The 26,215-nt window shown below is 42.8% G+C and overlaps 1 protein-coding gene across 1 annotated transcript in view; it reads left to right on the forward strand.

The window, feature by feature from the left end:
• LOC144500956 (uncharacterized) overlaps nucleotides 1-11,799 on the forward strand; it is a 35,351-nt gene extending 23,552 nt beyond the window's left edge. Inside the window, exons 8-12 of the mRNA XM_078224453.1 lie at nucleotides 1,945-1,990; nucleotides 2,323-2,457; nucleotides 2,988-3,114; nucleotides 4,898-5,022; nucleotides 7,730-11,799. Coding sequence (XP_078080579.1) covers nucleotides 1,945-1,990; nucleotides 2,323-2,457; nucleotides 2,988-3,114; nucleotides 4,898-5,022; nucleotides 7,730-9,470 — 2,174 coding nt within the window. The 3' untranslated portion in view covers nucleotides 9,471-11,799. The remainder of the gene's footprint in view (nucleotides 1-1,944; nucleotides 1,991-2,322; nucleotides 2,458-2,987; nucleotides 3,115-4,897; nucleotides 5,023-7,729) is intronic.
• The last annotated feature ends 14,416 nt before the right edge of the window (nucleotides 11,800-26,215 follow it).

Here is a 26,215-nt window from a genome sequence, read left to right on the forward strand (position 1 = left end):
TCCATCTTGTTTCAGCAAGTTTTATTAATCATAGCAAATGTTCTCTAAATGTGGAGGCAATTCATTTTTATTTTATTAAATCTGCCCTTGTTGCTGCTTCAATGCTTTTCTGAACATGATGGATACTCTGAGTTGCCGATTTGCATATATAATAACTTCCTGCCTGACCGAAAGAGGCCATTGTATTGTGAATTTCGATATTAAAAATGTAATTTTAAAAATGCTAGATGAACTTAATGAGACGGCCTTGATTTTAACTTGGTGGCGGAGTGGAGGGGGGTAAAACCTTGGGATCAAGCAACCCCACCCCATATTTGGACATGACTCTCACAGAAAGCTGTTGCTTATTCTTAACTGCATACCAGGGAGTGGCCCACACTGTCGTGTTCCTGGCAGAAAACCAAAGGAGGTAACAACTTTTAAACAATATAATATGCTCCTTTTTAGCAGTCTGTGACCACAACCATGCCAACTGTAAGGCTCTGGTCAGACCCCATTTGGAGTATTGTGAACAGTTTTGGGCCCCATAATTAAAGGATGTGCTGGCCTTGGAAGGGGTCCAGAGGAGCTTCATAAGAATGATCCCTGGAATGAAGAGCTTGTAGTATGAGGAACAGCTGAGGACTCTGGGTCTGTACTCGTTGGAATTTAGAAGGATGAGGGGGGGATCTTACTGAAACTTACAGGATATTGCGAGGCTTGGATAGAGTGGACATGGAGAGGATGTTTCCACTGGTAGGAAAAACTAGAACCAGGGGGCACAACCTCAGGCTAAAGGGACGATCCTTTAAAACGGAGGTAAGGAGGCTTTTCTTCAGCCAGAGAGTGGTGAATCTGTGGAACTCTTTGCTGCAGACGGCTGTGGAGGCCCAGTCATTGAGTGTCTTTAAGACAGAGACAGATAAGTTCTTGATTAATAAGGGGATCAAGGGTTATGGGGAAAAGGCAGGAGAATGGGGATGAGAAAAATATCAGCCATGATTGAATGGCGGAGCAGACTTGATGGGCCGAGTGGCCTAATTCATCTCCTATGTCCTATGGTCTTAACTCCTTTGCCCATTCCCCTGCCTCCTTTAATACTGAGGCCGGTGTCTTTCTGTGCTTCAGCATGAAACTGATGAATGCATTTTGATCGAGTTCCTCTCACCAAACAATCATCCAAAGTCATTGACCTGAAACATTAACTCTTGTTTCTCTCTCCACGGATGCTGCATGGGCTGCTGAGATTTTCCAACATTTTCTATTTTCAGATGTTCAACATGCACAGTATATTGCTTTTGAATAATTAAAACAGCATATTTAAAGAAAAGGAAAACCTTAAATTTATATAACTTGTTGCACGACCTTAGATCATCCCAAAGCACATTACTACCAATAAAATACTTCAAAGTGTAGTCATTGTTAGACTGTAAGAAACAGACATTTTGAGCGCACAATTCCCAAAACCAAAATTAAATAATTGATGCTAACATCTGTTTTAGGTGTTGGTTGAGGGGTAAATATTAGCCAGCAAGAGTGCCTAGGCTGGTAATTAACAATCAGAGTTCGCAGTCTTGAAGTAATGCCATTCCACAGTATCAGAGTGATACAGTTTGTGTTGCATCATCATTTGTCCTCATAAGAACACATCATCCAGATTATTATAGCAATGCCGAGAAAGGTCTATCAGTAAAATAAAAAGTTCAAGAAGCACATTGTTATTTTGATTGTGCTATATCTGAAATCAGATCTTTAAATGCAGCCTCCAGGTTGGGATGTAAACTGAGTCGAGAACACTGCATTTAGAGCTACTGGTTAGTCCTGGGAAAATGTGCTTTTAATGTTTTAACTTTATCATGTTTGTCAGTCCTGCTCCTGCATGTAGTAGTTGATAAATTTTCGCCATAAATCAGTTGATGTGGGCATGGCTATTTATTGCATTTCATTTTATTTTTGTTTGAGCAGTGGGAAAACTGAAACAACCTTTTCTTAAAATTGAAGATTGCAGTCGGTAAGTCAGCTGATAGCTTTTCCACACAAGGATTACACTGTATTGTTTAATACTTCTTAATAACCAGGTCTGGAATATTGGACATTTGAAGATCTTTCAAAATCAGTCCAGTGAACAATAAATATTTACCTGAGCATGAAGAATGAAATGTTAATAACAAAGTTTTAGCACATTTTAATGCTGACTGTACTTGCCATTGCTTTTTGTTAGAATGACTACTGTGATTTCTACAAAATAATTTATTGTATAATTTTAAAATTTACTAAATTGAAATGTATTAAATTCATGCAGTGTTTACTATTTGTAAGTGTTGACAAATTGTGTGTATGCAGACACTTTAGACCCCTCTACCAGCAATATGTGAGCTATCCAGAACTGAATTACAAATCTCATAAAGGATATAGTGCATTTGATCCTCTGAAGAAATCTAAGAATGGACATCAGGAGCAAGAACAGAGCAAACATGGGTAAACATTGATATATAGATCATTCTGTTTTATAGTAAACTTTTGTTGTAAATTTAACTCCCAGGGTTTTATTGAATGGTTAGCTATGCCCAATTTAGCAAGTAACTGCTTTAATACTTTAGTAAGAGCAATTGAATTTGTATTATCACCTTCCCAAATTTATTTTTATCCAGACAATCCAACAATTGAATTTAACTGAAGTGACTGCCCCTTATTCCTTTATAATTATTTATTTACAAACTCTGTTACTATTGCCTCAATTTTCTCTTTGGAAAACGTTGGAATAGAGTGTTAAATTTGGTGAGTTATTAAACAGGGTTCTAAAATACCTCGTGTTTGTGGGATATGTAGCCATGTCTGACAGCTAAAAATCACCTCATTGTGCCTAGAGCACCCTGTCGCAATAGTTATTTTGTTTACTTGCTTTGGAAGATAATTTTTTACAGTCTTGTGTTTTTTGACTTGTGCAAAGCCAATGTTTTCACCTGTAGTCTGAACGAGTTATTATTTTAACTGTTTCCATTGCACAGGGACTGTAGAATGACCAACAGTGAGGGAGATGTAGAAACAATCACCAAACCAGCAGCAACACATAGAGAAAAAAATCGACAGCGATTCTGTGAATGTTGCCATGAACCATTCTATGACCTTGTTGGGGTAAATATATAATCCTTTTGAATAGCGCTTCAAACAGGATCTAGTAAAGCCTTGATGCATTGATTGTGACCATTTTGTCATATTAATTGTGCTCCTTTTCTCTGGAATTGTGATAATAGTTTATTTGTAGAATTATCACTGTGCATGACGTCCAACTCCCTGAGCTCAAAGCTTAATACTTTTCTCTTTAATCTTTAACTTCAAATCGATCCTTGGAATTGCACTTTCCTGCAGATCCTGTTAAACAACTAGCTCATACTTCTTCAAAACTAGAGTAGTTTAAAGTTTTTTAAAGTTTATTTATTAGTGTCACAAGTAGGCTTACATTAACGAATGCAATGAATTTATTGTGAAAATCCGCTAGTCATCACACTCCAGCGCCTGTTCGGGTACACTGAGGGAGAATTTAGCATGGTTAGTGCACCTAACCAGCACGTCTTTTGGACCGTAGGAGGAAACCGGAGCACCCGGAGGAAACTCACGCAGTCACGGGGAGAACATGCAAAATCCACACAGACAGTGACCCAAGCCGGGAATCGAACATGGGACCCTGGCACTGTGAGGCAGCAGTGCTAACCACTGAGCATACATCACCTCTCTGCCTTTAATTGGCTTCTCCCCACCTCTCACTACCCACTTATTGTTTACATGCCAATCAAAAATTTTTGGCTTCGCTTGTAGGTTAATTGTCATTCTATTCTCATATTCTCTCTGTCATATTTTCGCTTCTCTCAGTTTATTGCATTTGTCCTGGATCTTTCTTGTAGAGTTCATCTGAGTGCATCATTGATATGGTACAGCAGATGCTAAGTGCTAGGATGCCCAAATCTCAAAAGGAAACTTGAGCAAACTATCACAACAATTTGCAGTTTGTATGTTATGAGGAGTTATCTGAAGTCCGGAGAAGTAAATGTCAAACCACTTGTAAAGATTTTAAACATTAAATTTAGACATTTATTAAAATGAAAGGGAAAAAAAGAAAATAACACTTAAAAGGCACAAGAACATCTTTACATAACATTTCCCAAAATAGTTTGGTTTTAAACTCAGAGCTAAATCTCCTTTTGATGGCAACAGTCCTCATAGATTTTTAATCTATAAAAAATTACGTTAATGTTCTCACAATTTACCCTGCTGCCACAGCGTCTCTCAAAAGCATTGCAGACAAAAACAATTTTCTCTGAGGATGCAGCTGGTGTTCATAAGTCTATTTCCAACACACTGTCTTGTCAGGATGTCAATAGCCACTACCCTAACGATCTTCAGTTTCTCTTTTAAATATGAGTTTTCCCTCTAATCTTACACTCTATTGTTTCTACAGTCCTTCAGGTGTTTCTCTTCCCAGAATTTTTACTAATCTTACATGTTGCTTTATGGCTATTTTCTAAAAGTAAAATTGTCACTTTGCCACATCCATTTATGATCTCTCAAATGTACATGGACCTTTTGAGATACAGCAGTTAACTTTCAATCACTTCCCTCGTCTGCCCAATGTAACTTCCTATTCATCTGCACCCCCCCCAACCCCATCCCCCGACACTCCATCTTGGCTCTGTTCATTTCCACTTCAACCACTTGTCTTCACACCTACCCCTTATTGATGTTTTGACCCATGTGATCTAATTGTCTCCAGTTTAATTAATGCAGTCATGTCCATGCTCGCATAAACAAGCCTGTTTTGCCAGTATATGACAATGATATTGAAAATGTATTGAGAAATATCATATTTCCTCTCACATGCGCTGCCTCCTTTTTGTTTCATCATACTCTTTTTTTTTTGCAGCATCTTGTCTCTAAGCAGCATCAAGATTTTGCCAGTGACCCCTCTCAGTTCACGGTCCTTGATGATATTGTGGCACAATTAGAAAATGAATTTGTAGAGTACCAAAGTGATGGACGCACCCAGCGGTAAACTATATATTTATTTTGACCATGGAAGGATTTGCAATGTATTTATTTTGGGAATGTTTTTGTAAAATGTTAATATTGCTGTTAACCAGAACATTTCTGCTGTATGTAAATCCCTAGCCACACACACACCCCCCCCGCCCCCCCCACCACCACTCAATATAGAGGTATTGGGTTTCTGTCAAATCGGGAAAACACAACTCCTCCCTTTAAACTTCAAAATAAACACGAATGAATGTCGCAGTGAAATACATTGCACTTTATCTTTGAAAAGTAATTAGTATTTTCTCTGTGATATCTAAAGGTCCCTAAGTAAAATAGTTTTGGCCAACCTTAATCCAGGCCTTCTGGGCCATAATAGGAACTGATTAGTTTACTGTTGATGGAATTCAAAGCAAGAAACTATAATTGAATAGGGAGACTCAATTAAAGGGCACAAGGATTTAGGAAGTAGAAAATCAAACTTGTGCTGGCCAGGCCAGCATTGGCCGTTAATTGCCTTGAGAAGTTGCTGGTGAGCTGCCACCTTTGATACGATTGAGTACCTTCTTAGGCCATTTCAGGGGACATTTAAGAGTCAACCATATTTCTGTGGATTTCATATAGGCCGGATCAAGTATGAGCAGTGTATTTTCTTTCCTAAAGGCCATTTGTAAACTAGATGGGGATGTTATGATGTTACGATCTCTTTAGAGACCGATGACTTTTTTTAAAAAAATTATATTCCCATGACTTCCTGAAAAGATCACAACAAAATTTCAACTTTTAAGAGTTTTACTATTTTTTTAAAAACCTGAAAGACAAATAACTAAGCACTATTTTATAGGCAACTTTTACTGTACACAACAGAAAAATTCCCGTGTTATTGCTTTGACGCAACTGAAAATCTGCCTCCTGGGTAATGCTTCATCATTTAAGTCCCCTTTATTCTCCTGGAGCCAATCCAGAGTGATTTGAACGTATTGTAAACTGTGAAGAGGACAGTGTAGAACTTCAAAGAACATAGACAAGTAGGTGAAGTGGGCAGATAGATGACAGATAAAATTCAATACAGAGAAGTGCGAGGTGTGTATTTTGGTAGGAAGAACATGGACAGACGATATAAAAAATGGGGTAAAATTCTTCAGGTGATGCAGAAGCAGAGGGATCTGGGTGTATATGTGCATGAATCATTGAAGGCAGCAGGACAGGAGGATTCTGCAGTTACAAAGCACATAGCATACTAGGCTTTATTCATAGGAGTGTGGAGTACAAGTGCAAGGAAATTAGCTGAACTTATACAACACACCCAGTAAATCCCCCACTCTCCTTTATCGTTAACACCCAGACTTGCTGTCAGAATTCAGCATGGGTCACATGACCCCCTTCATTTCTCCATTTTACTCTAAACTAAAGTCACAATCTCAAAATATAATAATCTTTTAAAACCTTGCATTTGTAACAATGGTAATCCAGCAGTTTCAAGATCACCATTATTGCTACTAGCTTTTTAACAGTTCTGGTCACCTTACTTAAGGAGGGATATACATACATTGGAAGCAGTTCAGAGAAGATTCACTAGGCTGATTCCTGGGATGAAGGGCTTGGCATGTGAGGAAAGGTTGATTAGGTTAGGCCTACTCTCTCTCAAGTTTAGAAGAATAAAATGTGATCTTGGTGAAAAATAAAAGCTTTTGAGATGGCTCTACAGAATAGGGGAGTTTGGAACCAGGGGCACAGTTTAAAAATATGGGGTCTTCCATTTTGGACAGTGATGAGGAGGAATTGCTTCTCTGAGGATCATGAGTCTTTGGAATTCTCTTCCACAGAGAGCAGTGAGGCTGGATCATATTCACAGACAGATTTTTGATTGACAAGGAAATCAAGGGTGGGACAAAAAAGTGATGTCAAGGCCACAATCCAATCAGCCATTATCTTATTGAATGGCAGAGTAGGCTCCTGCTCTTCCTCTTATCATCTGCCTACCTCTTACTTCCAGCTTACTGCTTACATACCGGTTGAAGCTATTTGAGTTCTCTTCCGTGCTAGCTGCCACTCTATTCTTGTATTCTCTCTCTGCCATACTTTCCCCTTCACCTCCTTTCTCAGCTAAATTTATTTGGCCAGGTTCTCGCTTATAGAATTAATCTGAAATGCACCATATTCTCGCTTTCCCTCATCGTCCAAAGAACCTTGACTTTAGTTCCTTTAACCTTTCGTCCTTGTTGGAATGTACATAGTCTGTACCTGAAACATCATTACCTTAAAGAAAATGAGATTGAAGAAATATAGGAACAGGATTGATAAATATGATTAGAAACACTTACTTGCATGCAGAAGAAACGTTGATGCTGTCTGGGCCGAATGGCCTGTCTCTTTGTTGTAACTTCTGTGTTTCCCTATGTTTGCATCAGTGGGTAATTCTAAAGACAAATGAAGGATTTTATAGCAAGGTGCTTTTTTTTCTTCTCCACTTTTAAATCAAGACTAGCTCTGGAAAAAGTAGGAAATATTTTATTTTGTGCCGTAATAGTTTTTTTTTTCACTGTGGCACTTCTTGAAATTGATTAATGATCAATATATTTTAGTCATCAAAATTTCAAAGCCCAGGGGTTGAACTCTTCATCAATTTTACTTAATGATTCAAGACAATTACAAGATTTCAGATGTATTGAATTTTATACCTGTTTAACCTGTGTGTTCACATAGATTTGTGCTTTTAATGCAGATCCATGAAGTCGTCTTCAAGTTCTGGAAATTCCCTGTCCAAAATGTACATGGAATCATTGCAGGCTGTTAATGACCTTGTCCTTGAAGGAGAAAAACTTTCACTTGAGTCTGTAGCTGCAAGCCAACAAATACATTTTCCTGTAGAAGATCTGGAAAGAATTGATGAGAATGATCAGAATTCAAAGGTGCATGGCGTGAAATCTGACAAAACAAAGGATGAGCTAACTGGAGGAAGCCTGGAACTGAACAGGCTCAGATCCTGCCCTTTTCACCAGGATCATGAACTAGCATCTTTGAGCTCTTTGAACCAAATAACTGAGTATTCTAAACAGTTAGTGGTGAAATCCCCAAATTGTAGTTCATTGGATTTTAGCACAGGAAGACCAATAGAGAGGGCAACCAGCTACGTGCTTAATGAACAGCTGGATGCTGGAGATACTTTTGTGGAAAAAGTTTCATATGGGGCTGATGAGAAAATTTCAGAAAGCTACCATCGAGATGAACAGAAGCATGTGAAATCTGAAGAAATTTCATCTTGTGTAGAGGCCATTTCTGACTTATGGAGGATGGATTGTGATATAGTTACCACAGATGCCAACTGTAGTTTTAAAAAACGCAAACGCTCTGACAACACCAGTTCCCAAATCAAGAGGAGTCCAAGATGCAGATTGGATGATTTGACTGGCATAGCTGATTGTTTCTCTTTCAGCAAAAGTAGCAATTGCTACTTCAATGAACATATTTTCCAACCACATGCTGATCTCCTTTATTTATCTGATCTGGATAAAATCTTTACTTCTCATACTTTTGATGAACAAATGATATTTCCTTCTGCGTGTTCTATGAGCATCTCCATGAGGGAGCATTTTGATTTGTCTTCCGAGCTTAACTTGCATGGGCCTTTGACTGGTAAAGAAAGCCTAATAGACTATCAAAGCTGTAGAGCCAAAAATGAATGTGAAAATTTGGGTAAACCACAGAGGATCATTTGGACTTGTGAAGAGAAACCAAGCAGCTTACCAACTACTACACCTACAGCTAGCCAGGAAGTAAAAGAAACTTGGCTTTTTCATCCCAGGGAAGCTCTTCTGCATGACAAAGAGCAAATGGAAATTCCTTCAAGCACTGCAACGGTTCAGGCTGAAAAGGAGTTGATGTCAACTCCTCCTAATGCAGAAAGTTTAGCATCTCAAAGCAACCAAGTCGGCCTTAATGCTGAAACTGCGCTTAAGGATGGAACTGCAATTAAGATAATAAATGGGGAAATTGAACACTCAAATGTAGCAGAAAATACTAAAATGCATCTGTTTTCTTCCTTCGAAACCAACACACACAAATCTCTAGGCTCTGACACACTCCTTGGTAAAAAAACTACTTTTCAAGTGGATGAAAGTAGATGTAAAAATTCTGTCAACCAAACTGACCTCTGTCAATCTTTCTTTAAAAGTAACCTATTTCACACAGATACATCTTCATCAGAATCTGAATGGGATATTCAGTTGTCTTCAAGACTTGGCAATATTCAAGCCAGTACCAAAGACCAATCTGTTGACTTGGAACTCTTGAGAAAGACTTGTGTTAATGTGAAAGATTCCAAGTATGAGACTCAGTTATACTCTGTACTAAAGCACAAAGCTGAAGCCGACAGGATCAAAAACAAAGAGAAATTAGCATACTGTCAAACTAAATCAAATGCACCATGCTATTTAATACTTGCGCCCTATCTGAGCACTAGTTAATTCTGTGTCGACGTTATTTGAAAGATTCTATTGACTCTTTCATCATACTTTAGAGATTGTAAAAGATTTTACTTTGAGAGCTGGTGGGTTCAGAAGCCACATTACATTGCAAGTCCCAGATTAATTGATGAGTTCTGTTTTTGCTCCAATTTTACCCTGATTTAATAAATAGAATGCAGTAGATTAATTAGTGCATGTTAGGCCACAATCAGTTATGGCATGGCCTACTTTTTCAAGAGGGAGTGCTTTTACCCCCACTTTTATGTAATCTCGCTTTTCCCTTCCCAACTACCATAGTTTTTATTCTGTTACACAGTAAGAACAAAACAAAATCTAAACATTCTTGAGAAATCCAAAGATGTGCGGGTTAGGTTGATTGGCCATGCTAAAATTGCCCTTAGTGTCCTGGGATGCATAGGTTAGAGGGATTATTGGGTAAATATGTCGGGATATGAGGGTAGGGCCTGGGTGGGATTGTGGTCAGTGCAGACTCGATGGGCCGAATGGCCTCTTTCTGTGCTGTAGGGCTTCTAAGAAATCAGCATAGAGTTCTATATTAGCAGTGCAATGGCAATCCAGTTTATTGCAGTTTTCCATTGAGTGAAAGGTGCTTTGTGTCCGCGGTTCTGTATCGAATCTGTAGAAAAGTTGAGTTCTCCTCTTCACCCACAAAGGAAAGGTTGACCCTTCTTGCCCTATGGTTATTGTCCACATCCTAACAGAGCTTTAAAGTAGCATTGGCTTAGGTCCAGGAGCAGGTTGCATGGGCTTCTTGTGTGTCTGTCTTAACATGGCAGAAGTTGACATTCATTTGTGCTCCGCATTATCTCCAAAAGTGCTTGCTCTTCTGAGTAGCTGTTGAGTGTAAGCAGTCACCCGAGGGATATAAATAAGTTATTTGGTGAGGTGATGTTGGCAACCTTTTGGATGAATGACGTATTCTGCACATCAAATAAACGTACCCAGTTGTATTTTTATATGATTGAAATATGCTTATTGTGACTGCTAGCAGTCTTGTACCTTATTCTTTTTGAGCTAGTTCTACAAATGCTGCATAAAATCATTAGCATTTACTAGTTATAGACATTCTGTTTTCTGCAGCATTCTATCAATTTTCTATATTGAGGAACAGATTGTTGTCTGAGGAAGAGATGTGTGTTAAATTTGCATTTGCTAATTCCATTTACTAAACACAGATGACGGTGCAAGTATATGTCAGGGAAGATTAGATGAAATCCCCACTTAATTTATGAGCATGGAAGAGGCACAAGATTTTCAGTTATTTCCTTGCTATACTGGGAGGAAAAAAAGCATCAGTGTCTGTTTGGGATATGCTGGCTATTTTGATTCCAAACTCACCCAAATGCCATTTAGCTATGATGTGAATAAGCATGTTCATCGACCAAATGCATGTTGAATTCTTTGTCTGGCTAGTGGTTCTCTTGGCTCAGACACTACCTAATGTCTGTTTGGAAAGGATGGGAGTTTGTGCTGTTCCATTTGTGTAAAGCAGTTCAGATATGGTGAGGAGGTGGAAGAAGTGAACTAGTTCTATCGAGAATGATTTGTAAAATTTATTCTGTTAAAAGTATTTTGCTCTCTTTCCATTCCTCGCCCAAAAAAACACAAGCACTCTTATACAGTTTACATCTGGCATGTTATGAGCTCTGAGCACTCGCATTCAAATAGAAATCTAGTTTAGTCTAAGCCTATTAGGTGTAAACATGTTTCAGCAATTAACTTGAAACTCAAACGGTTGCCTTTGATCTCTGATAAACCTAAAGGAGCATTAGCAGTAAATCTGTTCTAGCTTTTATCATCAAAATTCTGTCAATTAAATATTTTTGTTTAAAGTAGCACTTGCTGCTTTTCTGGTGTTGGCATTTTAAATGTGAGCAAGGTGAACAGATTGCGGTTGCAACTCCTGATCTTAATTATCCAGGCGATGTGTGATAGATACAAAAATATGCTGGATTAGATTGACAAAAACTGGATAAACCAATTTTAAAGATAATTTTAATGCACTATCTCATGGTTCAGATTTGTTTTTGTTGGTATTATTCAAATTTGACATTTGCATTCGTACTATCTTCATCTCAATAGTTTTCTCATTTGGAAAACTCATTTTAAAATAATTTAGTGAACAATTTCTGTATTTGTCACCCTTTTAACAAAGGATCTAAAAATTGCTTCCTTGATTTTAATTCTCCTTTACATAGAGTGAAGAGCTACTACTATTAAACATGAACTCTTGAAATCTGTAGAAATGTGTAGTTTTAATCATGAAGTGTACACTGGCTCAGAATTTTGTGGAAAGTCATTGAAATAAATGTTGAAATACAGCTCTCTGTTCATAAAAGTGATCATTTAAAAAAAATGAAAGGATCACTCATTCTTCTATGTGGATCAGTACAGGCTCACAACAATTGGTATTTATATAGTGCCTTTAATGTAACAAAATATCTCAGGAGCACTGTAAGACAAAATTTGACACCAAGCAACAGAGGATTTGGGGGCAGATGGCCAACAGCTTGATCAGAGGGGTAGGTTTTAAGGAGCATCATAAAGGAGGAAAGAGGTGAAAAGGTCTAAGAAGGAAATTTTGGAGCTTACAACTTTGGCATTGAAGATCAGATAATGTTGGATGGATTCAAATCGGAGATCCTCAACAAGCTAGAATTGGTGGAGCATGTCCACACTGGAGTAGAAGGAGATTACACATATAGGAAGGGACGAGGCCATGGAGCGAATTGGAAACAAGGGTGAATGTATTAAAATCAAGCTTTGCTTAAGCAGTAGGTGGCGAGTGAATGGGAGTGCAGGTTTAGGATGCAGTAGCAGAGTTTATGGAGGACAGATGCGATACCAGCCAGGGCCACATTGAAATAGTAAAGTTTAAAATCCGTGTAAGCATGGATGAGGGGTTCAGGAGCAGATGAGCTGAAGCAGGAGCCAAATCGGGTGATGTTACAGAGCTGGGAATGGGCACTCTGAAGGTATGGATATATAATTAGAAGCTCATTTCAAGGTCAAATATGACACCCACGATTGTAAATCGTCCAGTTCAGCCTCAGGTAGACGCTACGGAGAGAGATGAGGTCAGTGGCTAGGGAATGGAGTATGTCATGAGGACAACAATTGTTTCGATATACCCAATACTTGGAGGATACTTGTTATTCAGAGACAATGAAAGCTTTGAGGGAGATGGCGTTGAGGTGTGAATCAACTTTAAAAAAAATAATTTTATGCAACAATTTAATCCAATCTGTTTTTAGTTGCTTGCATCTTGCTTCCTTCTATCTGAATTGATTTAACCAGAATAATTGTATTGGTTTCTTCAGTTAGTTTAAGAAAATTCAACTTGACCAATTATAAGAGAGAGTTTCATTCTGCTTATTTCTGATTCAATCTTATTGCTGGGAAAGGTACTTCAACTCGTGGAGAGAACAAAATCGGAATTTATCTCAAGCCATATAGCTTTTGAATGCAGCCCAGTAGTCATAGAACATAGAAAGCCACAGCACAAACAGGCCCTTCGGCCCACAAGTTGCGCCACCTCCCTACCTCTAGGCCTATCTATAGCCCTCAATCCCATTAAATCCCATGTACTCATCCAGAAGTCTCTTAAAAGACCCCAACGAGTTTGCCTCCACCACCACCGACGTCAGCCGATTCCACTCACCCACCACCCTCTGAGTGAAAAACTTACCCCTGACATCTCCTCTGTACCTACCCCCCAGCACCTTAAACCTGTGTCCTCTCGTAGCAACCATTTCAGCCCTTGGAAATAGCCTCTGAGAGTCTACCCTATCCAGACCTCTCAACATCTTGTAAACCTCTATCAGGTCACCTCTCATCCTTCGTCTCTCCAGGGAGAAGAGACCAAGCTCCCTCAACCTATCCTCATAAGGCATGCCCCCCAATCCAGGCAACATCCTTGTAAATCTCCTCTGCACCCTTTCAATGGCTTCAACATCTTTCCTGTAATGAGGTGACCAGAACTGCGCGCAGTACTCCAAGTGGGGTCTAACCAGGGTCCTATAAAGCTGCAGCATTATCTCCCGACTCCTAAACTCAATCCCTCGATTAATGAAGGTCAGTACGCCGTACGCCTTCTTGACCGCATCCTCCACCTGCGAGGCCGATTTAAGAGTCCTATGGACCCGGACCCCAAGGTCCTTCTGATCCTCTACACTGCTAAGAATGGTACCCTTCATATTATACTGCTGCTTCATCCCATTGGATCTGCCAAAATGGATCACCACACACTTATCCGGGTTGAAGTCCATCTGCCACTTCTCCGCCCAGTCTTGCATTCTATCTATGTCTCGCTGCAACTTCTGACATCCCTCCAAACTATCCACAACACCACCTACGTTGGTGTCGTCAGCAAACTTACCAACCCATCCCTCCACTGCCTCATCCAGGTCATTTATGAAAATGACAAACAGCAAGGGTCCCAGAACAGATCCCTGGGGCACTCCACTGGTCACTGACCTCCATGCAGAGAAAGACCCCTCCACAGCCACTCTCTGCCTTCTGCAGGCAAGCCAGTTCTGGATCCACAAGGCAACAGCCCCTTGGATCCCATGCCCTCTCACTTTCTCAAGAAGTCTTGCATGGGGGACCTTATCGAACGCCTTGCTGAAGTCCATATAGACCACATCCACCGCTCTTCCTTCGTCAATGTGTTTGGTCACATTTTCAAAGAACTCAACCAGGCTCGTAAGGCACGACCTGCCCTTGACAAAGCCGTGCTGACTACTTTTGATCATACTAAACTTCTCTAGATGATCATAAATCCTGTCTCTCAGGATCCTCTCCATCAACTTACCAACCACTGAGGTTAGACTCACCGGTCGGTAATTTCCCGGGCTGTCCCTGTTCCCTTTCTTGAATATAGGGACCACATCTGCAATCCTCCAATCCTCCGGAACCTCTCCCGTCTCCATCGACGATGCAAAGATCATCGCCAAAGGCTCCGCAATCTCCTCCCTCGCCTCCCACAGTAACCTGGGGTACATCCCATCCGGTCCCGGCGACTTACCAACCTTGATGCCATTCAATAGTTCCAGCACATCCTCTTTCTTTATGTCCACATGCTCGATCCTTTCTGTCCACCGCAAACCAGCAGTACAACCACCCAGATCCCTTTCCACCGTGAATACCGAGGTAAAGTATTCATTAAGCAGCTCCGCCATTTCTAACGGTTCCGCACAAACTTTTCCCCCTTCACCTTTTAAGGGTCCTATGCCTTCACATCTCATCCTTTTACTCTTGACATATTTGTAGAAAGCCTTGGGATTCTCCTTAATCTTACCCGCCAAGGCCTTCTCATGACCCCTTCTCGCTCTCCTAATTTCCTTCTTAAGCTCCTTCCTACATCCCGTATACTCCTCTAAATCCTTAACACCTCCTAGCTCTCTGAACCTTCTGTACGCCTCTCTTTTCTTATTCACCAGGTTCATCACAACCTTCGTGCACCACGGTTCCCGTACCCTACCAACACCCCCCTGTCTCATCGGAACGTTGTCATGCAGAGCTCCAGACAAACATTCCTTGAAAATCCTCCACTTTCCTTCGGTACTTTTCCCCAAGAATGCCTCCTTCCAATTTACCCGTCTAATTTCCTCCCTGATGACACTGTATTTCCCTTTACTCCAGAGAAACACTTTCCTAGTCTGCCTGATCCTATCTCTTTCCAATGCTATCGTGAAGGAGATAGAATTATGATCGCTATCCCCAAGATGCTCACCCACCGAGAGATCCTCCACCTGTCCAGGTTCATTAGCCAGCACCAGATCAAGTACAGCCTCTCCTCTAGTAGGCTTATCCACATACTGTGTCAGGAAACTCTCCTGGACACACCTAACAAACGCCTCTCCATCCAAACCCCTAGCCCTAGGGATATTCCAATCTATGTTTGGGAAATTAAAATCTCCCATCACGACAACTCTGTTATTCCTACATCTCTCCAGGATCTGTTTCCCCATCTGCTCCTCAACATCTCTGTTACTATTGGGCGGCCTATAGAAAACACCCAGCAACGTTACCGACCCCTTCCTGTTCCTAACCTCCACCCACAGAGACTCCGTAGTCAATCCCTCCACAGCGTCCACCTTCTCTACAGCCGTGACACTATCCCTGATCAACAGTGCCACTCCCCCCCCCCCCCCCCCCCCTCTCTTGCCTCCCTCCCTGTCCTTCCTGAAACATCTAAAACCCGGCACCTGAAGCACCCAGTCCTGTCCCTGAGACATCCAAGTCTCCGTAATGGCCACCACATCGCAATTCGAAGCAGCGAAGAATGGGATTGGAACCAGGAGTTAAATTGTTCATAAGGTCAGAAAGCTGGGAAAATGATACTTTTTGCAAGTATTGCTTTACTAGCGGGTCGTATGATGGGTTTAGCATACAGAATCCATATTTCACCTCCTGTGTTTGCTCTCTGGTGTTATGGTCAGTCTTCTCCTGTGGAGACAGAAGGAGCGATGAAAGAAATGGTGGGCTGAATCCTGCAGAGTATTGGATGGTGGCCCTTAAAGGGCAAGCGCACTGCTACTCTTGTGGGTAGGAAGGAGCTGTTTGGGGGTCAGGGGCTGGAAGCATGCAGGGTGCTGGGGATGAGAAGATCTGGGGGCGATTTTGGGGAAGATGCTAGATGGGGTTAAGCACTCATCCTTGCTACCCGGATGAGGTCATTGACCTTCTTGCAGCACTGCTTCCCTGTTCTGGGGGCCAGTGCCCTGGCACTAACTGAGGTGGCAACTGCCTCCCAGATCGCATTGCCATCAGCCCCCCTGGGTCTGCGTCCTCCTGGGAGGGGGGGGGGGAGGGGGTGTCCCGCCTCGCCTCGCCTCTGCCGCATCCAGCAGCCTCCCGAGGTTGCCCTCAGAAAATCAGGATGCTGATCATATGGCCATTTTTCCTGCACTGCCTGCCTGCCTGTCCATCGTTAGGTTTTGTGCGGAGCTGCCCCTCGTTAGGGCAGATCAGCTGCAGACAGTTTGGCAGAGCATTCCAGCATGTTCCATGCAATTTGCTTGTTAGCATTGAGGGGAAGGCAAATGAGCACTTGCAGGTGTGCTGATGGGGACGGGTGGTGGATGAGTACCTCTATGATTGGAGATAGGGGAGAGAGAGGGAGGTGTCACACAACCATCGGAGTCAGGAAGAGATGGGGGGCCTTGTGCGGGAGGGTCCGGGGGGAGGGGGTGGAATCACTCTGCCTGAGATTGGTGAGGTGAAAGGGAGGACCGCTGCCACTCTGCCTGAGATCAGTGGAGGGGGGAACTGCTGCCATTCTGCCGGTGATCGGTGTGGGGAAGGGGGGCGGGGCCCGCGATCGGCCTGGGGTTTGGGTGGATAGGGGGTCAGTAATGTGGGGGTGGGGCAATATCTGTGGAGGCCGGGGGAGGCATTATCTGGCCCGGGAGGGATGTGGCAGGGGAGCAGCATTCGATTTTTTTTTTTGCGGATGCGCAGTTGTATGCTCCTATTGGAGCTGCAGGTGTTCGGCTGCATTAAGCCCCGCCCACAGGCTTATGCAGCGCGATTCGGAATCGCTGATACTTTTTCAGGCAGAGTGCGTATGGGGGTGCCTCAGAACGGGCCTAAAAGCCGGATCTGAGAGACTCCCAGTTTCAAGTCTGCCCAGCACTTAGAATCAAAATTGCAAAATAGGGCCCTCAGTGAAGGAAACTAGCTCGTACTGTTTCTTCTATACCTGGGTTCATTTAGTGTCTTTAACTTCAGAAAGTTTAAATGCACAGATCTCAGTGCGAACTAGCACAGAGTGTGACCTCAACAGATTGCTGAGAGTTTGAGTTGGAGTTCGGTGGGGAGGGCAGGAAGTAATTCCTTTGCTTTTTGCTTTTTCTAACATTTTTACCAGATAGGAATTGGTTCTTGCTCTACTACAGGGATGAATCTATCCGGTGAGTGGGGATGGTGTATTCCATTCCTAAGGTTTAAAATAATGCAGGAGTTTGTGGTAAGATGAATAAAATACACAGGAAGGTGACGTTTCATGGCTGCATATGGAAACTCCTGGTTAGCAGTGTGATCAAGTGGGGAAGTAAAAAGGAAATTAGTGGCAGTAGGGGACAGTATAGTGAGGGGGATTGACACACTCCTCTGTAGCAAAAAGAGCAAGAGTCCAGACGGCTATGTTGCCTGCCTGGTGCCAGAGTTTGAGACATATGCTCATGGCTGGAGAGGAACTTCAAAGTGGGAGGGAAAAGTCTATGTTGTGGTCCATGTAACTACGAGTGATAATGGCAGGACAAGGTGGGGGTTCTGCAGAGTTAGTATGAGGAGCTAGGCGCCAAATTAAGAAGTAGAACCTCAAAGGAATAATCTCTAGATTATTACCCGCGCCATGTGCAAATTGCAATCGATGAAATAAGATGAGAGAAATAATGCGTGGCTCAAGGATTGGTGTGGGAGAAATTTTTCTTATTCGTGGGACATGGGTGTCGCTGGCTGGCCAGTATTTATTGCCCATCCCTAGTTGCTCTTGAGATGGTGGTGATGAGCTGCAGCCTTGAATCGCTGCAGTTCATGTTCTGTGGGTTGACCCACAATGCCGTTAAGGAGAGAATTCCAGGATTTTGACCCAGCGACTGCGAAGGAACGACGATACATTTCCAAGTCAGGATGGTGAGTGGCTTGGAGGGGAACTTGTAGGTGGTGGTGTTCCCAGGTATCTGCTGCCTTTGTCCTTCGAAATTGAAGTGGTCGTGGGTTTGGAAGGTGCTGTCTAAGGATCTTTGGTGAATTGCTGCAGTGCATCTTGTAAATAGTGTACACTGCTGCTACTGAGTGTCGGTGGGAGAAGGATTGAATGTTTGTAGATGCGGTGCCAATCAAGCTTGAGCATTGTTGGAGCTGCACCCAACTGGGCAAGTGGGGAGTATTCCATCACATTTCTGACTTGTGCCTTGTAGATGGTGGATAGGCTTTGGGGAGTCAGGAGGTGAGTTACTCGCCACAGTATTTCTAGCCTCTGACTTGCTCTTGTAGCCACTGTGTTTATGTGGCGAGTCCAGTTGAGTTTCTGGTCAATGGTAACCCCAAGAATGTTGACAGTGGGGGATTCAATGATGGTAACACCATTGAATGTCAAGGTGGTTAGAGTGTCCCTTATTGACGGTGGTCATTGCCTGGCATTTGTGAATGTTACTTGCCACTTGTCATCCCAAGCCTGGGTATTGTCTAGATCTTGTTGCATTTGAACATGGACTGCTTCAGTATCTGAGGAGTCGCAAATGGTGCTGAACATTGTGCAATCATCGGCGAACATCCCCACTTCTGACCTCGTGACGGAGGGAAGATCGTTGATGAAGCAGCTGAAGATTGTTGGGCCTAGGACACTCCCCTGAGGGACTCCTGCAGCGCTGTCCTGGAGCTGAGATGACTGACCCTCCACAACCACAACCATCTTCCTATGTACCAGGTATGACTCCAACCAGCGGAGAGTTTGCCCACTGATACTTATTGATTCCAGTTTCGCTGGGGCTCCTTGATGTCACACTCGGTCGAATGCGGCCTTGATGTCAAGGGCTGTCACTCTTACCTTACCTCTGGAATTCAGTTCTTTGTCCATGTTTGAACCAAGGCTGAAATTAGGTCAGAAGCTAAGTGACCCTGGCAAAACCCAAACTAGGCGTCACTGAATAGGTTATTGCTGAGCCGGTGCTGCTTGATAGTACTGTTGATAACCCCTTCCATCACTTTACTGATGATCGAGAGTAGACTGATTGGGCGGTAATTGGCTGGGTTGGATTTGTCCTGCTTTTTGTGTACAGGACATACCTGGGCAATTTCCCACATTGTTGGGTAGATGCCAGTGTTGTAACTGTACTGGAAGAGTTTGGCTAGGGGAGCGGCAAGTTCTGGAGCACAAGTCTTCAGTACTATTGCCGGAATGTTATCAGGGCCCATTGTCTTTGCAGTATCCAGTGCCTCCAACCCTTTCTTGATATCACATGGAGAGAATCGAATTGGCTGCAGGCTGGCATCTGAGATGACATGGACATAGACATAGAACAGTACAGTACAGAACAGGACCTTCGGCCCATGATGTTGTGCCGAGCTTTATCTGAAACCAAGATCAAGCTATCCCACTCCCTATCATCCTGGTGTGCTCCATGTGCCTATCCAATAACCGCTTAAATGTTCCTAAAGTGTCTGACTCCACTATCACTGCAGGCAGTCCATTCCACACCCCAACCACTCTCTGCGTAAAGAACCTACCTCTGATATCCTTCCTATATCTCCCACCATGAACCCTATAGTTATGCCCCCTTGTAATGGCTCCATCCACCCGAGGAAATAGTCTTTGAACGTTCACTCTATCTATCCCCTTCATCATTTTATAAACCTCTATTACATCTCCCCTCAGCCTCCTCCGCTCCAGAGAGAACAGCCCTAGCTCCCTCAACCTTTCCTCATAAGACCAACCCTCCAAACCAGGCAGCATCCTGGTAAATCTCCTCTGCACTCTTTCCAGCGCTTCCACATCCTTCTTATAGTGAGGTGACCAGAACTGCACACAATATTCCAAATGTGGTCTCACCAAGGTCCTGTACAGTTGCAGCATAACCCCACGGCTCTTAAACTCCAACCCCCTGTTAATAAAAGCTAACACACTATAGGCCTTCTTCACAGCTCTATCCACCTGAGTGGCAACCTTTAGAGATCTGTGGATATGGACCCCAAGATCTCTCTGTTCCTCCACAGTCTTCAGAACCCTACCTTTGACCCTGTAATCCACATTTAAATTAGTCCTACCAAAATGAATCACCTCACATTTATCAGGGTTAAACTCCATTTGCCATTTTTCAGCCCAGCTTTGCATCCTATCTGTCTCTTTGCAGCCTACAACAGCCCTCCACCTCATCCACTACTCCACCAATCTTGGTGTCATCAGCAAATTTACTGATCCACTCTTCAGCCCCCTCCTCTAAGTCATTAATAAAAATCACCAAGAGCAGAGGACCAAGCACTGATCCCTGTGGCACTCCGCTAGCAACCTGCCTCCAGTCTGAAAATTTTCCATCCACCACCACCCTCTGTCTTCGATCAGATAGCCAGTTACCTATCCAATCGGCCAACTTTCCCTCTATCCCACACCTCCTTACTTTCATCATAAGCCGACCATGGGGGACCTTATCAAACGCCTTACTAAAATCCATGTATATGACATCAACTGCCCTACCTTCATCAACACACTTAGTTACCTCCTCAAAAAATTCAATCAAATTTGTGAGGCACGACTTGCCCTTCACGAATCCGTGCTGACTATCCTGGATTAATCCGCATCTTTCTAGATGGTCGTAAATCCCATCCCTAAGGACCTTTTCCATCAATTTACCAACCACCGGAGTAAGACTAACCGGTCTATAATTACCAGGGTCATTTCTATTCCCTTTCTTAAACAGAGGAACAACATTCGCCACTCTCCAGTCCTCTGGCACATTCCCCGTGGACAGTGAGGACCCAAAGATCAAAGCCAAAGGCTCTGCAATCTCATCCCTTGCCTCCCAAAGAATCCTGGGATATATTTCATCAGGCCCAGGGGACTTATCGACCTTCAGTTTATTCAAAACTGCCAGTACATCCTCCCTCCGAACAACTATTTCCTCCAGCCTATTAGCCTGTACCACCTTTTCTTCCCCAAAAACATGGCCCCTCTCCTTGGTGAACACTGAAGAAAAGTATTCATTCATCACCTCGCCTATCTCTACTGGCTCCATACACAAGTTCCCACTACTGTCCTTGACCGGCCCTAACCTCATCCTGGTCATTCTTTTATTCCTCACATAAGAGTAAAAAGCCTTGGGGTTTTCCTTGATCCGACCCACCAAGGACTTCTCATGTCCCCTCCTAGCTCTCCTAAGCCCCTTTTTCAGCTCATTCCTTGCTAACTTGTAACCCTCAATCGAGCCATCTGAACCTTGTTTCCTCATCCCTACATAAGCTTCCCTCTTCCTTTTCACAAAACATTCCACCTCTTTCGTGAACCATGGTTCCCTCACTCGGCCATTTCCTCCCTGCCTGACAGGGACATACCTATCAAGGACACCCAGATGCTGGGGACCACTGGAGAAGGCTGAGATGGATCATCCACTCGCCACTTCTGGATTACTAATCCAGTGGCAATGAATTCCATAGATGCATCACCCTCTGGCTGAAGAAATTCCTCCTCATCTGAGTTCCAAAGGGTCATCCCTCAACTCGGAGGCTGTGCCCTTGGATCCTAGTCTCTCCTCTTGGAAACATGGTGATTTTTACCTGCCTATGCAACATATAAACACATGAAGTAGGAGCACAGTAGGTCTCCCGACCCCTCAAGTCTGCTCTGGAATTCAATAAGATCATGGCAGATATGGTTGTAACCTCAACTCCATATTTCCACCTACTTCTGATAACCTTTCATCCTAAGACAATCTGCCCATTCCTGGTATTAGTCTCTGAACTGCTTTTAATGCATTTTCATCCTTCCTTAAGGCAGACCAATACTGTACATAATGCTCCACATTCAAAACATTGGCTCTATTCTCTCTCCACAGATGTTGTCGGACCTGCTGAGATTTTCCAGCTTTTTACATTTTTGTAACAGTGAGTGCTGGTGCTATAGAAAGTGAGTCTGGGAAATTAGTAAGGAGATGGCAGATGTGAACTGAACAGGTATTTTGCATTAGTCTTCACTATGGAGAGTAAAAGTAACATTCCAGAAATAGCTGCAAATCAGGAAATGGGAGAGAGGAGGAACTCGGTGGCCGGTGGGGTGGGGGAGAGGGCGGGGAGGTGAATTACAATCACCAGGGCAATGGTACTGAGCAAATTGCTGGAACTGCAGGCTGACAAAACCCTGGGTACAGATGGATTTTATCCAAGAGTCTTAAAGAAGTGGCTAGCAAGATAGTTGATGCATTGGTTTTAATTTTCCAAAACTCCCTAGGTTCAGAGAACATTCCATTAGACTGGAAAATATGTAGCCAGAAAGCAGGAAACTGCAGGCCAGTTAACATATGCCATGGGGAAATGCTAGAAGCTATTGTTGAAAGCTATTATAGTTTAAGGCAGTCGGGCAGAATCAACATATTTTTCTGAAGGGGGAATCATGTTCAACCAATTTATTGGGAGTTCTTTGAAGGAGTCATATAAGCTGTGGATAAAGGGGAACCAATGGATGTACTGTACTTTGATTTCCAGAAAGCATTTTAAATGGTACTGCATTAACGGTCATTGCAGAAAATAAAAGGTCACGTTTTGGGGACAACAAACTGGCATGAAGAGAAGATCGGCTAGCTAACAAGAAACATAGTTGGCATAAGTGGGTCTTTTTCTGGTCGGCAAGATGCAACAAGTGATATACCACAGGGATCAGTGCTGAGGCCTCAACTTTTTACAACTTGTGTGAATGACTTGGATGAAGGGACTGAAGGTAAGGTTACTAAATTTGCTGATATACACAAAGATCGGTAGGAAAGTAAGTTGTGGAAGGGACATAAAAGAGGCTATAAAAGGGCATAGGCTGAATTAGTGGGCAAAGACCTGGCAAATTAAGTATAATGTGGGAAAATGTGAAATTGTACATTTTGGCAGAAAGAACAAAAAATAAGCCTATTATCTAAATGGTGAGTGATTGCAGAGTTCTGACCTACAGAGAAGGGATGTGGTGTCCTGTTGCAGGAATAACAAAAGGTTAACGTGCAAGTAACTAGGAAAGCTAACAGAATGTAAATGTTTATTGCAAGAGGAACTGAATACAAAAGAAGTTAGATTATGCTTCAGTTGTACAGGGCACTGGACAACCACATTTGGAGCATTATGTACAGTATTGGTCTGCCTTATTTAAGGAAGGGTGCATTAAAAGCAGTTCAGAGACTAATACCAGGAATGGGCAGATTGTCTTAGGCTGAAAGGTTATCAGGAGTAGGTGGAAATAATATATCTGGTTACAATCATATCTGCCATGATCTTATTGAATTCCAGAGCAGACTTGAGGGGTCGGGAGACCTACTGTGCTCCTAATTCATATGTTTATATGTTGCACAGGCAGGTAAAAATCATCATGTTTCCAAGAGGAGAGACTAGGATCCAAGGGCACAGCCTCCGAGTTGAGGGATGACCCTTTGGAACTGAGATGAGGAGGAATTTCTTCAGCCAGAAGGTGATGAATCTATGGAATTCATTGCCACAGAAGGCTGCGGAGACTCGATCATTGAGTGTATTTAAGACAAAGATGGATAGGTTCTTGATTGGTAAGGGGATCAAAGTTTACAGGGAAAAGGCAGGAGAGTGGGGTTGAGAAACTTATCAGCCATAATCAAATAGCCTAATTCTGCTCCTATATCTTATGGTCTTATAGACATTCCAAAAGAGTGCAGGATAGCATGAACTCCCCTCATTTTAGCCTTGCAGGATACTTGCAAAACAGTCGAGAGGTAATTTCCATACTTTTGCGAGCTGTTATGCTGACAAAGAAAACATGCAAATTGACAAGGTTGTTACATCCCAAGGCCCTCTAGTCTACAAACTTCATTACTATGGTATAGGCTACTTGTATATGAAGTACAACAAATGATAAACTAAACGGGGTTACCCACCTTCAGATATTATCATCCTTCAAAAAAGTTACACTTGGCGTAATGCACTGCCCAGGTCAACAATTGGGGAGAGAGATTGTAGGTTCCCACTTGTGGTTCTACATCTTGCATGCCACACTGCCTCCCCCATTCCATTTGTAATCGCCTCGAAACGCAGCAAAGTGCTTCTTCCCATGGATGCAATTATTCTAAGGTGGTTCCTTCAATGGCCACTCTAATTTATCATTAGCGAAGAATGCCCTTTACCTGCCATCATTACCTAACTTAGCATGTATGGGACTGTGCCTTAACTGCCCTCTGAAATGGTCTAGCAAGATGTTCCTTTGTATCAAGCTGCTTTATTGCAGAGGTGCAAGGGGGAGGCCTGTAACCACCTCCTTGCGGGGATGCACAATAAATACCAGACTTTCCTGCAATGCCCACATCTGAGAACGTATTAAAAATACCGCAGTATCGATATTTGCATTCCAGTTAACCAATGTTTTTCTTCCAAGGATGATCGGAGTCGACAGACACTTTACCAAGGTCTACTCACAAATTGATTATCCCAGTGGGTATGTTAATAAAATTAATATGTTATTCAGTGACAGATTGATGTCATTTAAATATAACAAGGCTCCAACTACCCTTGGGAGTAGCCCTTCACTTTACCAGGGTTGCAGACAAGTGAATCATTATTGATAGTGTGAGATAGTTACATTTAGACCATGAGGACAGGGAGAAAAGGGATCTGATAACATTATTCAAATTCACTTTTTATTTAATCTTAGTTGCATTCAAAGTTCTGTGCATTAGAATAGAATCCTTACAGTGCAGAAAGAGGCCATTCGGTCCATCAAACTTTCACCAACAATAATCCCACCCAGGCCCTATTCCCAGAACCCCACGTATTTACCCAGCTAATCCCTCAGGAGCAATTTAGCACAGCCAATCAACCTAACCCGCACATCTTTGGACTGTGGGAGAAAACCCATGCAGACACAGGGTGAATGTGCAAACTCCACACAGTGTGACCCAAGCTGCGAATCAAACCTGGGTCCCTGGCGCTGTGAGGTAACAGTGCTAACCACTGGGTCACCATGTTGTAATAGTGCAGCATTTCTTAAGGGTGTTTCATATCATTAAGAGTATCAAACACATTGGACAGAATTTTTCCAAGCTGTTGGAGGGAGGTTTGGTTGGAGCAGAGGTGGCAAAACCCCAGTAAGTGATGCCAAGTCAAGATCTTGACCTGATCCTGCCCTCTTTCAGCTTTCCCCAGGGAAAGCTGAAAGAGGGCAGCTTTCCAGCTTTGAAGGCAAGCAGGGAGTTCTTGTTGGGTAATTAAAAAGTTTGTTGAAGTTGCTGAGCGGACTATAAGGTCTTTAAGCCTTAAATTCTAAATTTTGCAGCTGTGAAACCTATTTCCTGACGTGTCAGCAACTTGCCATAGAAAGGATACAGCACAGAAGGAGGCCATTCAGCCCAACTTGTCCATGCCAGCCTAAGGATACCCAGGTGCCCTTTCTAATACCATGTTCCTGCACCCAGCTGCCCCCAATGGGATGTCAATTAGCTCGCTCTGGTAACGAGCAACAGCTGGCATATTGTACAGAGTATCTGGTTCCAAACCCAAAAATGGCCCCATCATTATGGCAGGTTCTAAGGTGAGAAGATTTCCTTCAGTGTCCTAAATCTGGATCTTCTGGACTCCTGCTTACCTTTTGTTTCGTATTTTTACTACTTGTGTGTTGAAATTCTTGAAGGCAGCCATCCAATTAGACACTTGTGAGCCACTTTATTCACATAAAGAATGAAGCTGTTTGACATCCTTTACCTTAATTTTTATCCTTTAAATAGCCAGGAAGGACTGCCCTTTTCTCCCAAGTGCTGGAGTTGTATGAAGCAATTGTTTTGTGCTCCTGTTTTGATCTACTATTGTAATCATAGAATCCCCAGAGTGCAGAAGGAGACCATTCAGCCCTTCAAATCTGCACCAAATCTCTGACAGTGTATTTTACCCAGGCCCTCTCTCCACCCTATCCCCATAAACCCATACCTTTACCATGATGGGTCATCCAGACTCCAAACGTTGGCTCTATTCTCTCTCCACTGATGCTGTCAGACCTGCTGAGATTTTCCAGCGTT

This window comes from Mustelus asterias, chromosome 11 (genome assembly GCF_964213995.1).
Source record: "Mustelus asterias chromosome 11, sMusAst1.hap1.1, whole genome shotgun sequence".
NCBI classification, from domain to species: Eukaryota; Metazoa; Chordata; class Chondrichthyes; order Carcharhiniformes; family Triakidae; genus Mustelus; species Mustelus asterias.